Raw genomic sequence first — 21,703 nt, 5'->3', positions numbered from 1 at the left:
GTCTTCAGGGGGGTGGGGTTTGGCTGTGGAGGAAACCAGTAGCATAAAATAAAGTAGAAAGTTTAGGCAATGGCTGTGTAGTGTAATGCATCTAGTGTGTGTGGTAACTGCATGCTCACCACCCGTTGCTTTCAGCATCACTGCTGGCCTAGTGAGTCTGAGAGTCTCTCCTGCTTGTACATATAGCCCATGCAGTACAGTCAAACCTGCCCAAGAAGACCACTCAAGGACCAATATTTGGTCTATGTGGACAGATGGTCACTTTATATAGTAGAGTGGACGCATTAGACAGGTGGTCACTTTGACAGGTTGTCACTTTAGACGTGGTTCTTTTAACAATCCTGTCCTTGTCAGAAAAGACTCATGTAATAGAAGTTAACACAGGAACCAGCAAAAATTTGTAACAATGGCCAGGTCATCCTTATGTACACATATTATAATGGTAGTCACTTGTACAGGTTTGACTACTATACCACCATGTGGATACCGATGGAAACTGTGCACCGTGAGGCCCCAGGCTTAAACATAGGGATGTAGAAAGAATGTCCTTAATCAGACCACCAGCTCATACGTTAAGTTTCAGAAATGTGTCAGAAATAGATGTTGACCACAAGGAATATACTTATTGGTCCATTAGCGTTAACAAAAAAAAGTGGGTTTTCAAAATTTTCCTTGTAAAAGAAAAAAACAAGAAAAATAAGAAAATGAATTTTTGTAGTACAATAACACCCAGAGATTGAGAGCTTGGAGAGGCAGTCCACCTTTGGAATTAAAGCCCTGACTTCATACCTCTGGTACCTATTCCACGCACCGCCCACCATGAAGGGGGGCATTTAAGTCCACGGACCCCACGAAACTTGGACTCTCCCTTCCCAAAGATTCCTGAGATTTTATTGCTGCTAGGCTGTATAGGTTGTTGCCTTTCCTTTGGACTACACCAATGAGGTGGAGAGGGGGGACTTGCTGCATGGATAAATTCAAACGGGCAAAATGCATAAGGTGGAGGGCAAGATGAGCTCCACTATGGTCGTATCTGTTGAAACTGCAGTTCTGTATCAAGTAGTTAGGTGGCCTCATAGCATGAATTTGTGAAACAATCCCCACCCTCAACAGATATTACTCTGGGACACAAGCAAAAGTGGTTGAGATTAAACAGTATGGGACTACAGTGTAGAGCACTACCGCAAACTCAAAACGACCACATTGATAAAAGCTCCATTTTCCATTTTCCCGCTACCACGAAAACCCGCAAACTTGAATGTGTTAACTTTATATCATGCTTTGATTGCTATTATGGCAGTTCAAAGGGATCCGCGCAATACCTATAACCTACCGATTTCATCTTTGTAGAAGCTAGTTGTTTGGGACTCTGAGTTGGATGTTTCCACCTTCACTTCATACCGGTCAAATGTGGATTCACAGTGCAGAAAGGGGATTTCACATATGCCTTCTGATGAACTGCTACACACTTGCCATGTAGTATGACTGAAAAACAACACGGAACAAATTTGCAATGTTTTACATGGACAAAACAATATAGTTAAATAAGGTTATATAACAGAAAAAACAAACTAGACTACCAGACAATCAGAAAGCTAGAAAGGCGGTCGTCTCTTTTTTCATTGGCTGGCAGAAGAAGCCAGCAAAAATTAAACGTTTTCCTTTGGAAACATAATCATAGATAGACAAATAGAACATACAGGAAGCAGTACATGAATTATGTTAAACACATGTCAATACTTTTAAGAATCTATGCTCCAATTGAAGCAGAAGCATCTGAAGTTTGAAAATGAAATTTGAACTGGACAGCTAGATGTACATGTACAAAGAATCCATTGTTAGTGACATAATACTGACAGACATGTAATAAAAACTCTTGCATTCAAACCAAGGATGTAGCCTCTACCTTGTGCATGCTGTTCCGAGTTGTAGTCTGAAGAAGAGTGAGTATGAAACACCAGGCTCTGTGTGCCATGTACACGTGATGTTGGAATCTGGGTGAGTTGCACTGCACACTGCACAGCTCAGTCCGAGGGCTGCTAGAAGTGGGATAGAAATAAAATATGTATACACATTGAAGCACAGACAAATGCAAAATTTGCAAGTAAACATACAGTATTTCCCATCCCTCCCGATTCAAAATTTGACTGTTCCAAAATCATCCCTGTACAAAAATAGTTAATACAAAAATTATTTCTCCCTTTACAATTTTGAAACTGCCAGGTTTGGATGCATGAAATACTTACAGGCATCTGATGTTTGTATTCCAGCCAAAATACAAAGGATGATGGGAATGAAGGTATGTTCTTGCATGGCCTTAACCTTTGACCTCTCCCTCCTAGTCATCCTGATTGGTGAAAGGACTGGTGAGGAAACTGCCAAGTTTGCCCAGTGGAGGGTTTCAGCTGCATGTCCTGAAAAATGATACAATTTGGTTAACAACAAGTAACAACAAAAGGGGAAATGTTTGCAGGGATTTTATTTTGGCAGTAAGAAGAAAATGGAGTGTTTGCAGTGGTTTTATGTTCTAGTTCTACTAACTTCTAGGCTAAAACAAGGGGCAGAAGACTTTGCAGCCAGTAGAAGCCGTTTAATTATTTGCACACCCCATTTGCAAGCATATTTCGTACGTTTATCCGGATGGTGCAACAAGGCGTTTGGTTTTCCAGCCGAACCGCACGACCACGGGATTTTGAGATCCCGTGCAATTAACAGAACTGTGCGTTTTCCACTCTGCAATTAACTGGCCTCTACTGTAGTACTGCCACCTTGTGGTTTCTGCAGGAAATGCAGGCCTATCCTCCAAGAATATAAACACATTTAGGACAACTGCCAAATTTGCCCAGTGGAGCTGCATTTCCTGAAATAAGATAAGATCTGGTCAGCATGACCAGCCAGTGGGACATCCCCTCCATTTCTCTGAACTAAGAGATAACAGTTCCTACTCTCCTTGTTTGGGAAATATCAGGAGGAAAACATCTCATAAAATGTTCCATCCATTATCATTATGACTGGGAATCTAGTGGTCTAGACTCTATTCATAAAATATTCATAGGTACATGCATGTACACCGGTACGTATGATACTGTATATAGTTACGGCTTGCTTTATCCTTTATTTGAAGAGGCTTTCTCTAGGTCTAAGTTAGCCCATTATTCCATTTACTAAAGAGAAAACATTTAGGCACAAATTGAAAAATGGCCCTGAGGGAACCATGGACAAAATCTATGAATCTGTAAACAAGAAAAGAGGAAGTATAACTTTCTAAATTCTGATGGACTTGTGATTGATGCAACTGAAAATGAAAATTCCCTGGCGTGTGCTAATTAATGGTAGAGATAGGCCCCAAGCTCATAATGGTATGTAATAATTACCAAGCTGGAAATTAAAATGTAACTGGAAATTCAAAATATCTCAAATCAATATTTTTCTTCTCTTTTCATTACTACTAACTAGAATGGAAAGACAAAAGAAAATCCTCTACAATTCTTTACGATTTGCACATGAACAGCTAAGGTTCTGCTAGTAGAAGGTGCACTGTTGACATTTTCAAGGTCATGTAAAGGTTATCTGAAACACAAGTTCCCTGTGATGACAGCAGGTGATTTGTGGCATTTTTAACCACAAGGAAAAAAGGTTCTGGTCCACCAGATCTTTTAAACCTCAAACCCACACAGTTGGGGCTAAAAAGGGAAGCTACATGCCACAACAGGAAGTCTGAATAATTGTCCCAAAGTTCAGGCCAAATCAAGTCAGTACTACTATTCAGAAATATAATTAAGATACAAAATGTAAATCTGTTTCTTGGATAGGATAAAACATCTGACAAACAAGGACAGATTACAAGGGGACAGATTACCATTCAATTTGTGTACTGTTATGCTGGGAACTTAGGGAATACCAACTTAACGAAGGGAAAAATATTCCCATAGAAATTCTCCTGTCTTTGTTCCTTTTCTCCTTTCACATATTCCCCTGTAGTTGGGCCGTGCCTGTGAACTTTGGAACAACAACAAAGATGGCTTTGTCAGAAGCACTTTGGCTACGGATGAAAGGTTGGATACTTTTCAATCAACACAATGCTTCAGTTGCTGTGGATTCTATGTCCAATTGCAGTTGCCAGAATGCAGTTTGCAGCATACTATTTTCCAAATTCTATTTTCATAGAAAAAGTAAAGATTTTTTTTCTATTTCTACCAAAAGAAACTTATAGCTACATTGAAAGCTTTAGAAAATCTATCAATACTGGAAATCTTGAAATAATTGCGGTATGGTATGCAGTGTGTCTAATGATGTCTGTACTACTAAAGTGTTGAAACACTTCCCCACCTACCTTGAAATAAACTCCCTGCAAGCCTAAATGAGTTTGCAGTATATTACCATACAAACTTGAAACAAGGGGGTAGATTAAAATCAAATCAAATGATCAAAGAAAAATTCATGGTTTCAATTTCACAAACATAAAACCACCACAAAAATCTCTCCTTTTACAGACCTCACTCTCATATAAATTACATCTGTTGTCAATCTTAATAAAAACTCCTGCCCTACATTATAATCACAGCCACATGAAAACCTGCAGAGGAGGACACCCTTCCCACTGGTCTTCCAAATTGACATGATTGAAGAAACAAACCATCATCACATGTCAATTGACTGGAGCTGACATAAGCTACTGTTTTCTATTAAAAAAATTAAGGGCAGTTAACTCAGCGATATTTGATACACAAACTAATCTTCAAGCTGATCTTGGAAATCATTTTCTGTCTTGGGATTTGCAGTTCCTGACTATGGGAAAGAAAACACACCCAGGTTTTATTCTGCCTAAGTATGGTAAATTCATTTACTTTTGTGGGGAACTAATTCCGTCGTATAAGGGGAAAAAGTTTCAAGTTGTGGTTGACACAATGCTGTATTACAGTAGTTATAATTATACAATGCATGAAATGCACACTTGCAGTGTCATTCAACTTTGTGAAAACCACAATGAACAATTCAAGACTTCTAGAAATACAGTCAAATTTGCCCAAGACGACCACCTGGGGGAACAGGCAAAAGTGGTTGATTTGGTCAGGTGGTCGGTTAGAAGAATTCGGCACAAAATCGTTGAAAACCTACGACACCTCAAAATTTGAAAGTGATGGTCGTTATGGACAGGAATTTGGTCCCAATTTTTGGCGGTCTCAGTTGCGTTGGCAAGGAGGTTGTTGTGAAGAGATCTCTTAATGCTTACGTGACGGTCTTACGTCAATGGGGCAAATTTTCGGGACCGAGAAAAAGCGGTCGTAATAATATATGGCCAGGTGGTTGCTAAGAAGAGGTGGTCACTTGGACAGGTTTGACTGTAGTTTTCCCTCCTAACATCTGCTCAGAGATAATACAACAACAAGCTAAGCCCAACCCAGGCCAGGCTTTGGTTCCAAGGTAACATTACTGGATTGATCTGACTAAACAGTATGATCATTGAATCAGGATATAGGAGATCTTGTTGTGTTGATTACATGTAACCTAAGTACAGAACACTTACCAGAACTGAATGAGCTGTTTGTAAGATTATGGGTCCACTAGACCTCCCAGAAGACACTTGACTTAGACTCTAAGTTGGAGTTAATCTCAGAGTAACAATTGCTCCATTTAATCCTCAAATTGCAGAAACAATTACTGTGAATCTTCAAACATTTGCAGTGCTTTTAATTTGCTTTCAAAGTGACCTCACCACCACAAGTTCATAATGCCACGAATATGTGTCTCCAATACATATATTTATTAACGCACAAACCGTGAACCAACGTTAACACCTCTTTTTTTCTTTACAAAAGTCCTGGGAAAATAAATGAATTGACAGTATTCTCCCTGTCACCAAAACACTGATTTTATGTCTTGATATTACCCTCTTTGGTTAACAGACAATGGGACAAGGGATAAAAACTTAAAAAAACAATTATATGCCAATTCATAATTGAACATTCAGGAATGTCTCATATTCATAATATCTTTTCTTTAAAAAAAATGATAAAAATGTTAAATGGTATGTTTGGGGACTTAAAACATCTCCAGGAATTCTTCTATCAAACAGCATATCTGAGACAGCTATTGCACTGTATTTGCAAATGTGGTTACTGGTCTACAAATTAAGTGCTGGCAGAAAGTAAACACTGCACCCACAAGAACAAAACGCTCAAAACACGCCCAACCTCCTACACAAACAGACATAAATTATAGGTACAGTGTACCACCTAAAATACCATCATAATATTCATATCTAATACAAAGATATTTTTATCTATGAATGTCGAAGGTGGGCAACATTATTTACAAAGTCCTTCAGGTAGAGAGAGTGCCCCCTGCCCCCTGATATCAACACCACATGTACTCTGGCCAGGGTTCCAAGAAAGCCTATCTTCGGTCAATTAATCCCTTATCTGCTCTCATCTTCAAAAATAGCATTTAAGATAGTTGAATTCTCCTGAAAATCGTTTTGTTGTTGAAAAAACGTGTCGTCATTTAAGGGTAATAGTATTTTTCTAGTAATATGCTGACGCATTGTATACGTGCTGATTTAAATTTGTGATAAGCTCGCCCATATCTCCAGCCATAGCCACAAGGGGACTGGCCTAGAGTTTGAGGAAGTAAAATAAAACAGCTGTGATCCCGGGACGCCCTACGTTGTTGGCAGGCTCTAGATGTTTATATGTTTCCATTCAAATCATTTTGAACACGTGTAGGCATTTTTAAAAGTATTCTGTAAGTTGAAAACTATTTGAGGACACGTCAGCGAGTCCCCCACCATACTCTCTGAACTGCACAATTAAGCGTGCAAACAAAACGACAGTCCGGTAGCAAAACGTCCCATCTTCTAGGCTAATTCCTCGGGGCAAAACAGTATCTAAGACGTAACGGTACAGTAACAACCCAATTAATAAGCCCGTGTGACACTAGAAAAGGTAAGTAACCGCTATGATTACCGTTCGAAGCATGATAAGACAGTAATTTGTACTCTTCAAACCTGGAAACTGAACGTCCATGGTCATGGTTGCTGAACAACAAGGCAGAAACTGCACTACAAATTTTCGCCGCGTCCTTTTACGACAAGATTACCATATTTAGAACGCCTCTCGAAGCAACTAAAAGTTTTCAACACCAAGTCTACTGTAAGATCTGGTTTCTACAACCCTCTCAAGTTCGTAGATCGGACTCTGAGGTTATGTTGGAGTGGTTAGAAGAGGGATAACTTACCGCAACTTTGGGAGATTTCACTCGTCAAAGAACACCCAGTCGGTCCGCCATGCCGGAAACGATAGTCACGTGACCTTTCCGAGTGAGTCACGCCCTCTGGCTCAGTGGCTCTGACGTCACTGGTGGTCAAAACAAGCAGAGGTCGAGTCGCGGAGATATACTCTATTTTTTTTCGACTACTAGTATATCTCCGCGACTCGACCTCTGCTTGGAGAGTACAGTTAAACCTGTCTATAGCGGCCACTCAAGGTACTGGCCACTATAGACAGGTGGTCACTATAGACTAATAGAGGAAATGCTGATCAATTGACCGCGAGCGATAAAATATACGTGATTCCAGTACCCACTGATCTTTCCCACCATTGAACTTGAAGTAAATGATGATAAGAGGTGTCTAACTAAGTACTGTAAATGCAGAAATGTTCGCGGTGGATTAATGTTCGCGGTTTTCGCGGTGACCACTTCACCGCGAATTTAAAACCACCGCGAACATTTTTCTATTATGGTATAGATTGTAGTCTATGGTGTTACCGCGAACTTAAAACCACCGCGAAAGGTCCCTTTTCCCGCTACCGCGAAATTAAATCCCCGCGAACTTATATGCATTTACAGTATGCATACGATCCTTACGGAAAACATACCGTCCTAATCTCCAAGCAGATCCTACGGTAGCATAGATTAGTATCAAAAGCTGGCAGAGGAGTGAAGCCGGCTTAGTAGTGTGTTTCGGTACATCATTACATGGCAAATGGACACCTCTTGGCTGACTACACTCCTTGGACAGTTTGGTACTATCTTATGCCATTGTAGGATCTGCTTGGAGATTAATACCGTCCATACTGAATTCATACGATCCACTACTAAACATACGATCCTTACGGAATTCATACGATCCGGTATCACCCGAAACAAAAAGGACAATTAAAAACCGGATGATAATTTGTTTGTTTGTATTGTATAGGATTCGGCTGGGCTCTTGATCGAAATGTTAACCATTCAACGTTAAACCGTGCGTTTAGACTTTGGCTTGGAAGAAATAGGTGGACAATGATGCTTGAAAGATAATCTTTTTATTTACATGTTATATACTTTAATATCTACTGTCAGTAGGGAGACTCAAGATATATCAAGTCTCATAGTTACCAAACAAGGAAACGGTGTGACCTTCAATTTACAGGATAATCGACCTCTTTTCGATTTAGGGTAGACAAAACAAAGAGGAGGTAATGACAACAACCAAAACATGACCATCATAATAGTAGAAGTAATAACGCATAGATTGGTAAAAAAAACCAAAAAAAAACAAACGCGCCACACCACCCAAGACAGACCGTCCGAGAACACCCATCAACCCACCTGTCACGTCGACGCGTGAAATAAAATTTCCTATGACCTGGCTTGCGCTACCATGGCGCCCGCCCTGTACATGTGCCTCATCTAGATCTGTTGCGTCACATACGAAGGAAAATGCGGGTAGTGAACATTAAAAATATAAACGTTATTCAGGTATGAACTGTTTCAAGATGAAATATGCACCATTTTGCATGACGGGTGTCGCATGACGGTATCCGTTTCCAATATAAATCGGGCCTAACTACGAGGAATTTAATGCGACCTCATAAGAAATGACTCATTTAAGTTATGAGGCCCTGATTTGATTTTTAAATGCCATGCCAAGTATAAAATTCCTGCCATGTACCAATATGGAATTATAATATTTCCTGTCAATTATGCAAATCATTCATACATTTGTATATATGATATCTAATGATATACCTCCCTTTCTCAGATAAAAATGTCACATGTGAGAGTCCTTTCATGGAATATGGCCCACTTTACATTCATCATGCAAGTTAGATCCTGCTTTTGCATGGTGCGCATCTACGGTTTCCCACGTCCGTTGTTGAACTTTGACTTTTCAGTGTCAAGTCAAGTGTAGAGACAGGTAAACAGGTTAGACAGTATTTACAGACAGGGTGTTAGGCACGTACAGGTCATTGCTGTAAGCTTGAAGATCTCTAACGTTGTCACCAACTTTGTCTCACAGGTGGGAATATATTTTCTGTACAGATTCTAAGTGAAGGAATCAAGCTGTCTTCTGTCGCTGTGAACAGGGTTTGAAAAGCTTCTATAAGGTACTACATTAGAAAGCATGAACCATGGACCGAAACTATACCCTCGGGAAATTCTTCTGGTCCTCAAAATGGCGATACGCTCGAATGTATATCTTGCTCTGGGTGTAGTGTACGTGTACTAGTACTAGTATTTGGGGAGAATACATGTAACGTTATGTATCAAAGTGAGGTATAAATTGGTGGGGTAAGATGTTGTAATCCAGCTATGTCGCAGTATGGCTGGAAATACGTAGTTTGGGTTATGACTACGCTGTGCACAATCTCTCGCTGGCTGGGGTTTGATAATGAGGGGGCGTTAACTGTCGGTGTCATATCACAAAGTAAAAACTTTGAAAATGAAACAACTGCAATTTTAAGCTTTCATGGATTTGATGAATTGTTAAGTAAAGTCTTCTGTAAAAGCTTCCAATATAGCTGTATGTAGTTTCTTTTGGTAGAGAGAAAAAAACTACTTATGAAAATAAAGTTCGGAAAATTGTAACGGTTGCAAACTATGCTCAAATGGACATAGAATCCACAGCAACTGAAGCATTATGTTGATTGAGAAACAACACGTATCCAACCTTTCATCCGTAGCCAAAGTGCTTCTGACAAAGCCATCTTTGTTGTTCCAAAGTTCACAGACACGGCCCGACTACAGGGGAATATGTGAAAGGAGAAAAGGAACAAAGACAGGAAAATTTCAATGGGAACATATTGCCTTACTTTGGGTCTAAATCCTAAGTTCAGCATTACAGTGCACATGTTGAGTGGTAATGGTTTCATTGCAATCTTTTAGGATGTTTTGTTCTAAATGGTCTATCCAACTAACATATTACCTTTATGTATATCTGAGTAGTCGCACTGACTTGAATTGACTTAACTTGAACAATTATTCAGACTCTGTTGTGGTGTTGAACTTCCCTTTTTAGACCCAACTGTGTGGGTTTGAGGTTTAAAAGATATGGTGAGGCAAAATCTTTCCTTGTGGTTGAAGATACCACAAATCACCTGCTGTCATGGAAACTTGTGTTTCAAATAACCTTTTCATGACCTTGAAATACAAAATGTCATCAATTCACCTTCTAGCAGAGCAAGCGGTAACGTTTAATCAACTTCATGGGCAAATCGTAAAGAATTGTGGAGGATCTTGTGTCTTTCTGATACCATACAGTAATTGAAAGAGAAGGGAAAATATGGATTAGGGAAAACAATTTGAATTTCTAGCTAGTTTCTTTAGCTTTGTAACCCCACCATTGTGACTAATTGTGGTCTATCTCTACAGTGCTATTAAAGGCCCATTTTACACTCAGACAACGGGATACTGGTACTAGTATTGCGCGCAAATCAAAGTGGCATTTTTTCGTCCAGCAACTCTTCATACGTGAATACAGTTCATGTTTTAATGTTTACTACCTGCTTTTTGCATCGTATGAGACGCCCGGACGCGCCCAAGAAAGAGGAAATAGGGCGGACGGGCAACCCAGGCCGCTTTCGTCCTCGCCGGACAAGTTGTGGGAGGCAAGTTGCCATGGAGAACACATGAAAGGAGCCGCCACACCGGCCATTGCAGTTGCTTGGAACAGTACACTGAGCTGTTATCCGATAGTTCAGAGAAATGGAGGGGCTGGTCATGCTGACCAGATCTTATCTTTATAAAAAAATTCAGGTTAAATGCAGTTCCACTGGGCAAACTTGGCAATATCCATTCCTGCATTTCCTCTAGAACCCCCTAGGTGGCAGTTGATACTGTAGAAGTTATGTTCGCTGTGGTTTTATGTTCACAATTTTCGTGGCGACCTCTTCATTATGTATTTAAAGCTGGTACGAATTGTATCTTATTTTCAGGATATGTAGCTCAAACAATTTCCACTGGGCAAGCTTGGCAGTTTCCTCACCAGTCCTTTCACCAATCAGGATGACTAGGAGGGAGAGGTCAAAGGTTAAGGCCATGCAAGAACATACCTTCATTCCCACCATCCTTTGTATTCTGGCTGGAATGCAAACATCAGATGCCTGTAAGTATTTCATGTGTCCTGGGAATTACAGAATTGTATTAAAAGAAAGGAGTATTTTAGAATTGACCATTTTTGTACAGGGGTGATTTTGGAAAAGTCCTGGCTGATTTTGAATGGGAAGGGATTGGAAATATTGTACATTTAATTTACTTGCACGCAGAATATTGTTTAATACATGTACCTAAAAATGTGCTATTAGTATATAGTATTGTGTGTTCATATTTGTATCTGACTTCTAGCAGCCCTGGGACTGAGCTGTGCAGTGTGCAGTGCAACCCACGAAGATTCCAACATCACATGTACATGGCACACACAGCCTGGTGTTTCATACTCACCCTTCTTCAAACTGCAACCATCATCATCATGCACAAGGTTAAAAGGCTGCATCCTCAGTTTGACTGCAGTTTTTATCATGTCACCTAAATGTGCTAGTACATTGTACAAAGTAGCTTAGTCCAGTTCAAATATATAACAAATATACTTTCAAAATGCTGAGCTGACATTTTCAAAATACAGATTTCTCTGGTTCAATTGGGGAAACTATTCGATTGTTAAAAGTTAAGATTTGCTATGTGTTAAACTTAAAGTATAATTGTTGTGCTATTTCCTGTATGTTATGTTTATTTTTCTGAAGAAAAACATTTTATTTTCTCTGGCCCGTTCTTCTTATTTTTTCTGCTCGCCAGACTGAGAAGTTAGATGACTACCTTTCAAGCTTTCTGATTGGCCGGTAGTCTAGTTTGTTTTCTATGTTACATATACATTGTATAACCCTAATGTTTTGTATTGCAAATCGTAAAAAGTTGTTCCGTGTTGTTTTTCAGCTATACCACATGGCAAGTGTGTAGCAGTTCATCAGACGGCATGTGTGAAATCCCGTTTCTGCACTGTGAATCCACTCATGACACATTTGAAGTGAAGGTGGAAACATCCAACTCAGAGTCCCAAACAATAAGATTTCAAAAAACTGATATAGGTAGGTCACCTGATATCTCTTTGAACCTGATGAACATAATGGCAATCAAGGCATGGATGGTACATGTATAAAACTTTCATGGACTAAAAAGATTGAAAGGCACTCAACCGTTAAAGTACCATGCTTTCATTGCTTAGATTAAGAAGTCATTATTTTCTGCTGTATGTAGAGGTGATGCATAATGCTTTTACTGTTTGGTTGCGGTAGACATGTTTTAATCTCAACCAGTACTTTTGGTACAACTACATGTGTCCAGTGTATTCAGGTTCAGGTCCGGATTCAGGTCCAGCAGTTCAGGTTCAGGTCCGGACTTTAAGTCCAGACCTGAACCTATCATTGCATATTATGTGTACTAGAAATTTTTCTTTTTTGAGGGGGATGTACTAGCCTGTGTTTACACAATCTATAGGTTGGCGGCAATATTGTAAAGCCGACCGCTGGAGCGCGATTATAGTCAGGCTAAGGAGAAATGGTGCATATAAAATTGCATGTTAGCGTGAATTGAAATACAATGTGAAAAATATATGGAAATTATATACAGCCATTGTAAACACAAAAGGGCAGTTATAACCACGAAATGTTTTTGTCTCTTTCCAGTGCAAATGTCACTGTCTATGGAAGGTTTAAGATGGTTTAGAACACAAGGGAAAGGTTCTGACCGGTTCAAACCGGTTCTGACCGGTTCAAACTGGTTCTGACGGTTCAAACCGGTTCTAACTGATTCAAACCGGTTCTGACCGGTTCTAAATGGTTCAAACCGGTTCTAACTGGTTCTGACAGCTTCTAACTGGTTCTAACCGGTTCAAACTGGTTCTGACCGGTTCTAACTGGTTCTAACCGGTTCAAACCTGTTCTGACCGGTTCTAACTGGTTCTGACCGGTTCTAAATGCTTTAAACCGGTTCTGTCCGGTTCTAACTGGTTTTGACCGGTTCAAACTGATTCAGACTGGTTCTGACCGGTTCTGACTGGTTCTAACTGGTTCTGACCGGTTCTAAACGGTTCTAACTTCAGACTGGTTCTAACTGAATTTTGTAAACTATGCCTGTTGCCTGTTGCCATGGCAACACAAAATATCATAAACTTATTTTATTATCTTAAACTTGTTGCCAAGTAAATTTAAGGAGAAGTCAACAAGTTTGGTAGTCCCAGCACACGTCGTTGGGCAGTTACATGGCTGTTCCCTATTGCATATAATGCAAATTATTTTTTTTGGGTGGGGTGGGGGGGGGGTTTATTTTGAGATACGACTTTACTTTTTGTATCCAAAGTCGAAATTGATGGTGTTAACCATTTCCCAAGTGGGTGTCGAAAAATTTTGATATGATACACATGTTGAAAGTCTCTGTTTCATCCGTACAAACCTCTTTTCAGAACGGAAATCTTCGCCATTGGCGCAACTGTGTCAATTTGTTTTGACACAGCTGTAGTATGGCACTGTTCTATTTGAACAAACCTTCCTCAAAAACGTAATATGAGTGACAGACTAATGAACCTAAACATTTTTAGCTCCAATTCCAGGTCTGGGTTTTAGGTACGCACCACTATCCGTGGACTTTAATTAATAGATGCCCCCCTTCGTGGTGGTCGATACGTGGAATAGGTACCAGAGGTATGAAGTCAGGGACCACATAGGGACCACCTGGTCTTCTTGGCAGGTTTGACAGTACTACAAGGGGTTAAGTGAAGGGGCTATAAGTACAAGCAGGACACACTCACTAGGTCTGCACTCTGCAGTGAGGCTAAAGCACACAGTTTATATTGCTTGAAATGTTTGCTTTATTTTATGCTACTGTTTTACTCCACAGCCAAACCCCACCCCCCTGAAGACCTGACTGTGCAGCCTGACAGCAGTACACAGTTGACAGTACGATGGAAGATGCCAGAGTGTGCAGATATAATAGAGCATGGAAACAGCTACACTTGTCAGGTTGAATACACCTCACAACAGAACAGAACCATGGTTAGTGGACATTTCTGTGGTCATATCTAACAAGGCATTTCCATAACATCTATTACATTTCTCTTGTGTAATAGATGTAGTTGTATCTGATTTTATAATTTTTCAACAATTTTTCAATGGTTTAGGTATATGACGAAGATTACTAGTATGTATGATGATGATTTATGTACATTGCCCGTCACCACCTCATTGTTTGAAATTGTCTTCTTCGCACGCTGCAGACATCAGATGTTTCGGTTTTCTGGTATCGACATGCATCCAACTTCAAGGCGGAGCTGCTAAACCTGACTCCGTACACACTGTACAAAGTTTGTGTCAGGTGCAGGCCTGAATTAAAACAAAATAATTGGGGAGAGTTCACATTTACTGTGGAAGCACAAACTAATGCCACAGGTAACAAAACCGACTTATTTTTGCATACAGTAATGTATATTGTAATATTGGTGCCTCTGCATGTGTACGTAGGTTTTGTTTTAGGAGTGTCTGGATGTTTGTGTTCTGTTGTGTTTGTAGATATTTGGATACATTCAGTAGAGTGGCAGGAAGTTAGTGGGAAGATGGTGTCACCATAAAGGACAGGAAGTAGAGTTCAGAGGTTGCAGAACTATTCGTTAATCATGTGTTTTTGTAGTTATGTTAGACATACAAGAGACTCTAGATACTTTGTAGAGGTTCAAGATCGTTGAACTGTTTTTCCTTTATTGTATTGTGCGCATCAAGAGATTGTATGATTTAATAATGCCATTTTCTTTAAACTCAGCCCCAGACCGTGGTCCTGAGGTACAGACACCAGAAGATGTGTGGTTAGACTACAGAAAAGGGCTACGAAACGTCACCTTGCAGTGGCAGGTAATGGCTTAGTAGTTGAGACATACAGCACCGTTGAGGTTATCTGCTGACTTTAAGGGATGGCATTCCCTTCTACTTGTAGTTGAATACCTGGGATGCGGCAGGCCTCCCGTTCGGGTAAATGATTACCGTGTTGCCCAAAGGCTGGAGGGTGATCCGACCCGCGGGAGGGCTGAGACCGAGGGTGATACAGAATACATTGTGTTTTATTTTATTTATATCATATCAACCTGATGAAACTCAAGTTTAGTGCAAAAGTGCAAAAGATGTGACATCAATGCACATTGTGTCAACATTACTTCGTCAATTGGAACAAAAGAACCTGGCCAATGAATGAAACAGTAGTTTGAGTTTTCGATTGTAGCGCATGCAAGCAAGTTCAAAATTGTTTGCATTGAACTAAGTTAAATATTATTATTTAGCCACGTACCATATATTATATATGGTACCGGTCAGAACCCCGATATTGAATGTAAATACAGATCGGCTATGATATAAAGCATAGTATGGTACTTGGTAGCTAGGCTTTTCAATTTTCTGTGTAGCTTCCCTTTAACAAGTATTTTTCTCCCTCAGGCTTTGTCACCGACAGATTCTAACGGAGTTCTCCTGGGGTACCGCATCAGAGTCCGAGACGTGAGAACAGATGAGGTGATGGAGTTGACAGTGATTGACAGCGGCGCTCAGACCTACACCCACACCCTGGGCAACCTGAAACTGTCCGCCTACCGAGTGGACATCATGGCGTATAACGGGGAGGGAGAATCTCCCGCGACGTCCCTCGTCATTCCGGACAGAGCGAAAAGTGAGCTGGCTTATGGTGTTGCTGTAGTAGTAGTGGTTAGAGTAGTATCCAGTGTTTGATTAAACTGCTGCTGTCACCAGGTCCCTGACACAGGGGTAGGCAGCTGCGTAAGTTAGAAAAGTGACACACAAGCCAGTAAGTATTGAGCCAGTGGTCACTACAGAGGATGGCACCCATGCTAATCTGTGGCAATCAATGAATGCTTTATCTATTCAAGTATTGGTTTTTCTGTTCATCATGAACAGTTTGGGATACCCAACTAGCCTGTGACTATTATAAAGGGCTAATTAAGCTCTGCTGACATAGACAATTTAGACAAAGCAAAATTGATGGTATCAGTGTTTTGACAGAATAACGTTGTTCTCATACAGATTTTTGTCACAACACATAACTTAAGGAAATTATGTTCCGTCTCCTGCAGAGCCAGATCCTCCCAGAGACCTCGTTGCCATGGCAACAAGCGACAACAACCTTCAGTTGTCATGGCAACCCCCAGCAGAAGTAGGAGGCATTGAAACCTACCTCATCCTGTGGTGTGAGCTGGAAACAGATGTAACCTGCCTGGGGCTGGAGAAGAACATGTCTGTTGCTGGGGATGAGCTGTCAATCAAAGTGATTGACAGTTGGAGACCTCTGACTCGCTACAGATTTGTGGTGAAGGCAGTGAACTCAGCAGGACAGAGTGAGACATCCAACACTGCTGCTGGTTATGTTGTACAAGGAGGTAAGAAGGCATCTTGAACTATCCTCTATTGTTGAGTAGGCTTTACATGCAAATTATAATTGTAAGATGGAACAAATAAGATTGACAGGAGCAAAAGTTTCAAAGTGACTTAGATGTCCTTGATGTTTTTTTTTTCTTCTTCTTATATTAAAACCTATAACATATTATTTGTGAGTGTATCTGTTATGTATATTAGTTAAAATCATACCCACACTTGTCATTCACACTGTATAAGGTGGTGCCCATCTCCTTTCTTTGGCCTTTAGGCCTCACAGTTGTGCAAGCACTGTCTAGTCTACAGCAGGGACTAATTCAATGGTGCCGTATTTCTGGCATACTAAAATAAACTGCGTAATCAGGGCGCAAAATAATCGGTGTGTATACACAATTATGAAGTTCAAGCCCTGACAATTGTTTGGATCATAAATGTTAATTCTGCCCATTTTTATGTCCCAGTGCCATCCTCCCCACCCCAGAATGTGACAGTCCAAGCTGAAACCTCCAGGTCTCTCCTGGTGAAATGGAAGCCACCACCTCTACAGGACAGGAGGGGGATCATCACCACATACAGGGTGTATTACTATGTTACACCTACTGTCAGGGGGAAGCGGACTCCTACAGGTTTGTGTCTACTTATCACCTCTGTTTTTGTTATAGTTGGTGTGTTTCTTTGTTTGTTTGTTTTGTTGTATCTGTATGAGTCAGCTAGTATGACCACCCTTTTTGGAGAACACATTGGCTTGATGAACTGTGTTACATGCTGTTATTAAAGTGTAAATAATGCTAAAAGTTCAAAAACAATTTTTTTCTTCTTCTTCAACAGCTGAGCGGAATGCATCAGTAAACATCACGGATGATGCCCAGCCTGTACAGTTCTCCCTGTCAGGGCTGGAACCATTCACGCTCTACTCAGTCAGACTGTCGGCAGTTACATCACAGGGGGAGGGGAACAAGTCTCCACCCACAGGGGCACGGACTAGTCAGGCAGGTGAGGTACAGCTGCTTGTTTCAGGTTTCTGTTTTACCTGCCAGTTCATGGATGCCGCCATGATGATTTGTGATGTCATGGGTCAGCCATCTTGGATACTATTTGCTGACCTCAACTCAACCAATTACAAGTCAATTTATCATTGATTGTTCACTGTACTTACTTAATTATATCAGTAGTTGAATGATGCATTTTTGTAGAATGTAATTCCTGCAGTCATTTTAAGTCCTATGTAAGCCAGGGATAAGTGGAATTCTTTTCTCAGTAACTGAGCTGAACTGAATTGTGCATGCTGAAGTGAATACATTTTGTTGTACCTTTGCCTCTATGTGTTTCTAGCTCCGAGTGACCCCCCAGCAGATGTGCAGATCAATGATATCGCTGTGAACAATATCACCTTATCCTGGACACCCCCATCTCAGCCAAATGGAATCATCCGTTATTACATCATTAAACATGGAAATGACACCATGTCAGATGGGAACCACACAGCGTTTGTTTTAGAGGGTCTTGAAGGAAACACCAACTACGTCATTCAAGTACAAGGTTGTACTGCGGCAGAAACCCCATGTGGACCCTTGTCACCTGTGGAGCTTGTTCGAACCAAAGTTGGAGGTTTGTACAAGGTCTCTGTATTATGATGACTTGCTGGTTGAACAGCTTATTTTGATTGACACCCCAGACCTGTCTATTGAACATAACCTATTGCAATACTTACATTGATTTTCTTTTCTTTTTTCAGCACCTGGAATTGTGCAAAATCTAGTGGCACGTTTCGACCCCACAAACGGCGACGTAAGTGTCTCTTGGACTCCACCTGTGCTGAAAAATGGGCGCGACATCAGCTATATCGTTTCATACGGAAGGAAAGATCTCAGGAACGACAACATTGCCGTCACCACCACAACGCAATGGACCAATGACAAGCTGGCTGACACTTGTTCCGATGGACTGGAGTTATTTTTCAGGGTACGTGCCCGGACGAGGGACCCAGGAACAGGAGAGGTGTTTAATGGACCAGTGTCTACTGAATACCTGTCATGTGATACCAGACCAGGGACATCTCCCTCATCTAAGGGTAAGGATTTTTTTTTTCACCTTAAAAATACATCGCATGTTGATAGATACTTAGGCCGTGTTGATTTGACTATATGGATGATGTCCACTCGCTTAAATTTTTGGCGATTCCCTAAAACAAAATAGGTCTTCTGTTTCAGACATTCAGGGACTCAGACTGGCTTTGGAAGCTAAAGTGGGGATCATACTTGCTGTACTTATAGCATGTATGGTGGGTCTGGCTGCACTGGTCCCCAGTCTTAGGAAAATGTAAGTATATAAGTTTCATTAACATAATACTGCTTTGACAAACATTATTCAATTGATAGTTCACTTGTAAAGCAAACTGTTGTATAATGAAACTAAACCTTTTCTTACACTTGGAAGTTAGAAATACATGTATGCCAAGCTCACAACATTTTATACAAATACCATTTAGGTACAAGAGTAGCAGGAATGATGTCCCTGGACCTGCAGACTTCATCACTGACACAAACCAGGTTAGAAAGATACATTCTTTCCCTGCATTAACGGGAGGTGCCCCAACACGGTACGCTTTTTCTTGCGCTCAAACTCATGGCGCTCTATCGCTAGTTGCCTGAGAGTGGTCAAATTTTGATGACTGAATCTTTAACACATAGATTTGAACAACATACTTGAATAAGAAATGTATTCATGTGGTTCATGAACCTTTCGTGCTGCGTGCTACAAGCGGCAAACACTGTGAGACAATTTCGTGTATGTAACCTTCCATTTTTGTGCTACGCTGGACAGTGTGCCTAACTTGGTACGCTTTTTTACATTTTGCTCTCTTCAGAAGTAAGTGGTAAATTTAAGGAAAAAAAATTAACAGTATGATATTTTAGCTTAAGTTTCTTTTGACAGTAAAATCGTGACTGTATGTACTTCTTGTCTCACATGAGGAAGGCTGTACCTAGAACAATCCAGCTGATGTTTTTTACGAGCAATGGGCTGAATGAACTGATTGTGAATGCCCGACTAAAAAAAAAAACATTACGAAAAAGCGACACCGCCAACATCAAGAAAACTCTGTCTGATTATATGAAAATACCATGTACATCTCTCTATCAAGTCTTATTTTCATAGACAGCACGAATCATTTGTTACAGTAAAATAAATCTTTGGAGCGTTCTCTAGTCTGCCACCTTCACGGCCACACTCCCTTGGGAGTACAATGGTGGCAATGTTTATGTCGCTTCCTTTTGGTTGCTTTTCTACTCAACAAACATTTGAAGACCCATATTCATAGTGTTTTATGGAGCTTTATTTATGTGTATCATGGCAGTTGTGTGACTGCTTGGAAGAGTTCGTATAGTTAGCGACACGAGCCGCCAATGCGCAGAGGCCGGTGACCGCAGTGATTCAGCACTGTCAACATTACTGTTAGAATTCTGTTTTTAAAAAAAACATGAAGTAAATATGTTAAAGTATACGTGGAATGCAAATTAAAGCTGTGTGCATGGACCTGGTTTATTTACCTTTGTAATCAGCATAGTCAGTGGCAACAAACACGGTGTACTTATGGATAATAAGATCAGCAAAAATCCGTACCGTCTTACGACGGGAACCATCTTAGGGCGGCCCCCGTTACATGTGTGTGCACATATGAAAACTACAGTCTTCTTCAGTACCTGTATTATAAACATATGAAAGCTACAGTTTTCCTCAGTGCCTGTATTATGTACATAGGAAAACTACAGTCTTCTTCAGTACCAGATGTATTAATTACTATCACACGTGTACACATAAAAACTTCTTCTTCTTCTACGATGTGGATAAATTTTTCCACTAACTACATGCAGTTGGTGCATCACATGTGCCACACAGGTTTCGGCGATCATTTAGACAAGATGAAACTGCTATGTCTTGTTTTTCTCTTTAAAAGTATACTTGGATTACAAAGATGATGCATTTTTTAGGTTTTTTATTTTATTGGTGGCCCTTACATGACCAAAGCTTGAGTCATCGTAATAGTCAAAATTAATGATAGAATAACAAAACAAAAGGTAGGTAAAAAGGCTAAACAAGTTTTTTCTTTTTCTTTTACTATGCAGGGGGTGTACTGCTACATTCCTGACGGGCCCCAGACCCTGAATAACCTGCACATAGTGAGTGAACAAACGGGGAAAACTCCCGAGATCCTGGACGACTTCAGCAAGCTGCGGGTGGAGCGCCAATGGTCGCACGACTCTGCGTTCGGGTCCGATTACGGGAACAACAACGTGGACTTCAACGTAGCGGAACAAAAGGCCCACTACTCCGTTGGCGGTAGCAGCAGCGGTTATAGCAATGCATCGGACGAGAATGCAGCCCTCCAATCAGATGTGAGCAAGGCTGAAAACTTGGCTTCAGACAATCAACAGAACAATTTTGATGACTATTCCAAGCTTGCTAATGTTGATAGCAATTTCAAGGACTTAAAAGTCAACTATGTCACCAAGCAGGATTCTAAAATGGTAGAGGGCTTAAAGCACCGCACCAGTACACATTCATCTATGGATAACCTAGACACAAAAACGGACTGTTCCAAGTTGGCTGCTGAAAGGGACTATAGAAAGGATTTGGATGTCAACTATGTTAGTAATACAGGAACAAAAGGGAACAAGTCTGAAAGAGTTCCTAAAAGTGAACAAAGCAGCCCCAAACATGCTGATATTCCTTATATAGAAAGTCCTAGTCCTGTAAAGTGTAAAATGTTTGACCCAAACGAGGCACCTTATGTTACCAATGCTTGAAACTCGCCTCATTATATTAGACATGTGCTGTATGATGTATCTATGAAACTTCTTTAAGTAATGAATTCTCACAGGAACAATGTGCAGGGATACTGTATTTTCTCAAATTGCAGCTATACTTCAGCAACTACAAGTGTGATGCTGTGTTCAGGCTATATGTCTGTACTACCGGTAGAGCATGTTGTACTGTCTTAGTCTATAAGGCTATTAGTATTAGTA

General features: G+C 40.5%; 1 protein-coding gene across 8 annotated transcripts in view; it reads left to right on the top strand.

Annotated features, from left to right (window-relative positions):
• LOC118432370 (phosphatidylinositol phosphatase PTPRQ-like) overlaps positions 1-21,703 on the top strand; it is an 82,853-nt gene extending 61,150 nt beyond the window's left edge. For all 8 annotated transcript variants that reach the window (XM_035843914.1, XM_035843906.1, XM_035843907.1 and 5 more), the window contains 7 exons: positions 17,295-17,305; positions 17,508-17,672; positions 18,012-18,287; positions 18,415-18,750; positions 18,890-18,998; positions 19,168-19,228; positions 20,804-21,703. In XM_035843914.1, the coding sequence (XP_035699807.1) occupies positions 17,295-17,305; positions 17,508-17,672; positions 18,012-18,287; positions 18,415-18,750; positions 18,890-18,998; positions 19,168-19,228; positions 20,804-21,484 (1,639 nt within the window). In that variant the 3' untranslated portion in view covers positions 21,485-21,703. The remainder of the gene's footprint in view (positions 1-17,294; positions 17,306-17,507; positions 17,673-18,011; positions 18,288-18,414; positions 18,751-18,889; positions 18,999-19,167; positions 19,229-20,803) is intronic.

This window comes from Branchiostoma floridae, chromosome 15 (genome assembly GCF_000003815.2).
Source record: "Branchiostoma floridae strain S238N-H82 chromosome 15, Bfl_VNyyK, whole genome shotgun sequence".
Lineage (NCBI taxonomy): Eukaryota > Metazoa > Chordata > Leptocardii > Amphioxiformes > Branchiostomatidae > Branchiostoma > Branchiostoma floridae.
Note: the sequence above shows the minus strand (reverse complement) of the source record. Positions and strands in the feature narration are given on the sequence as shown.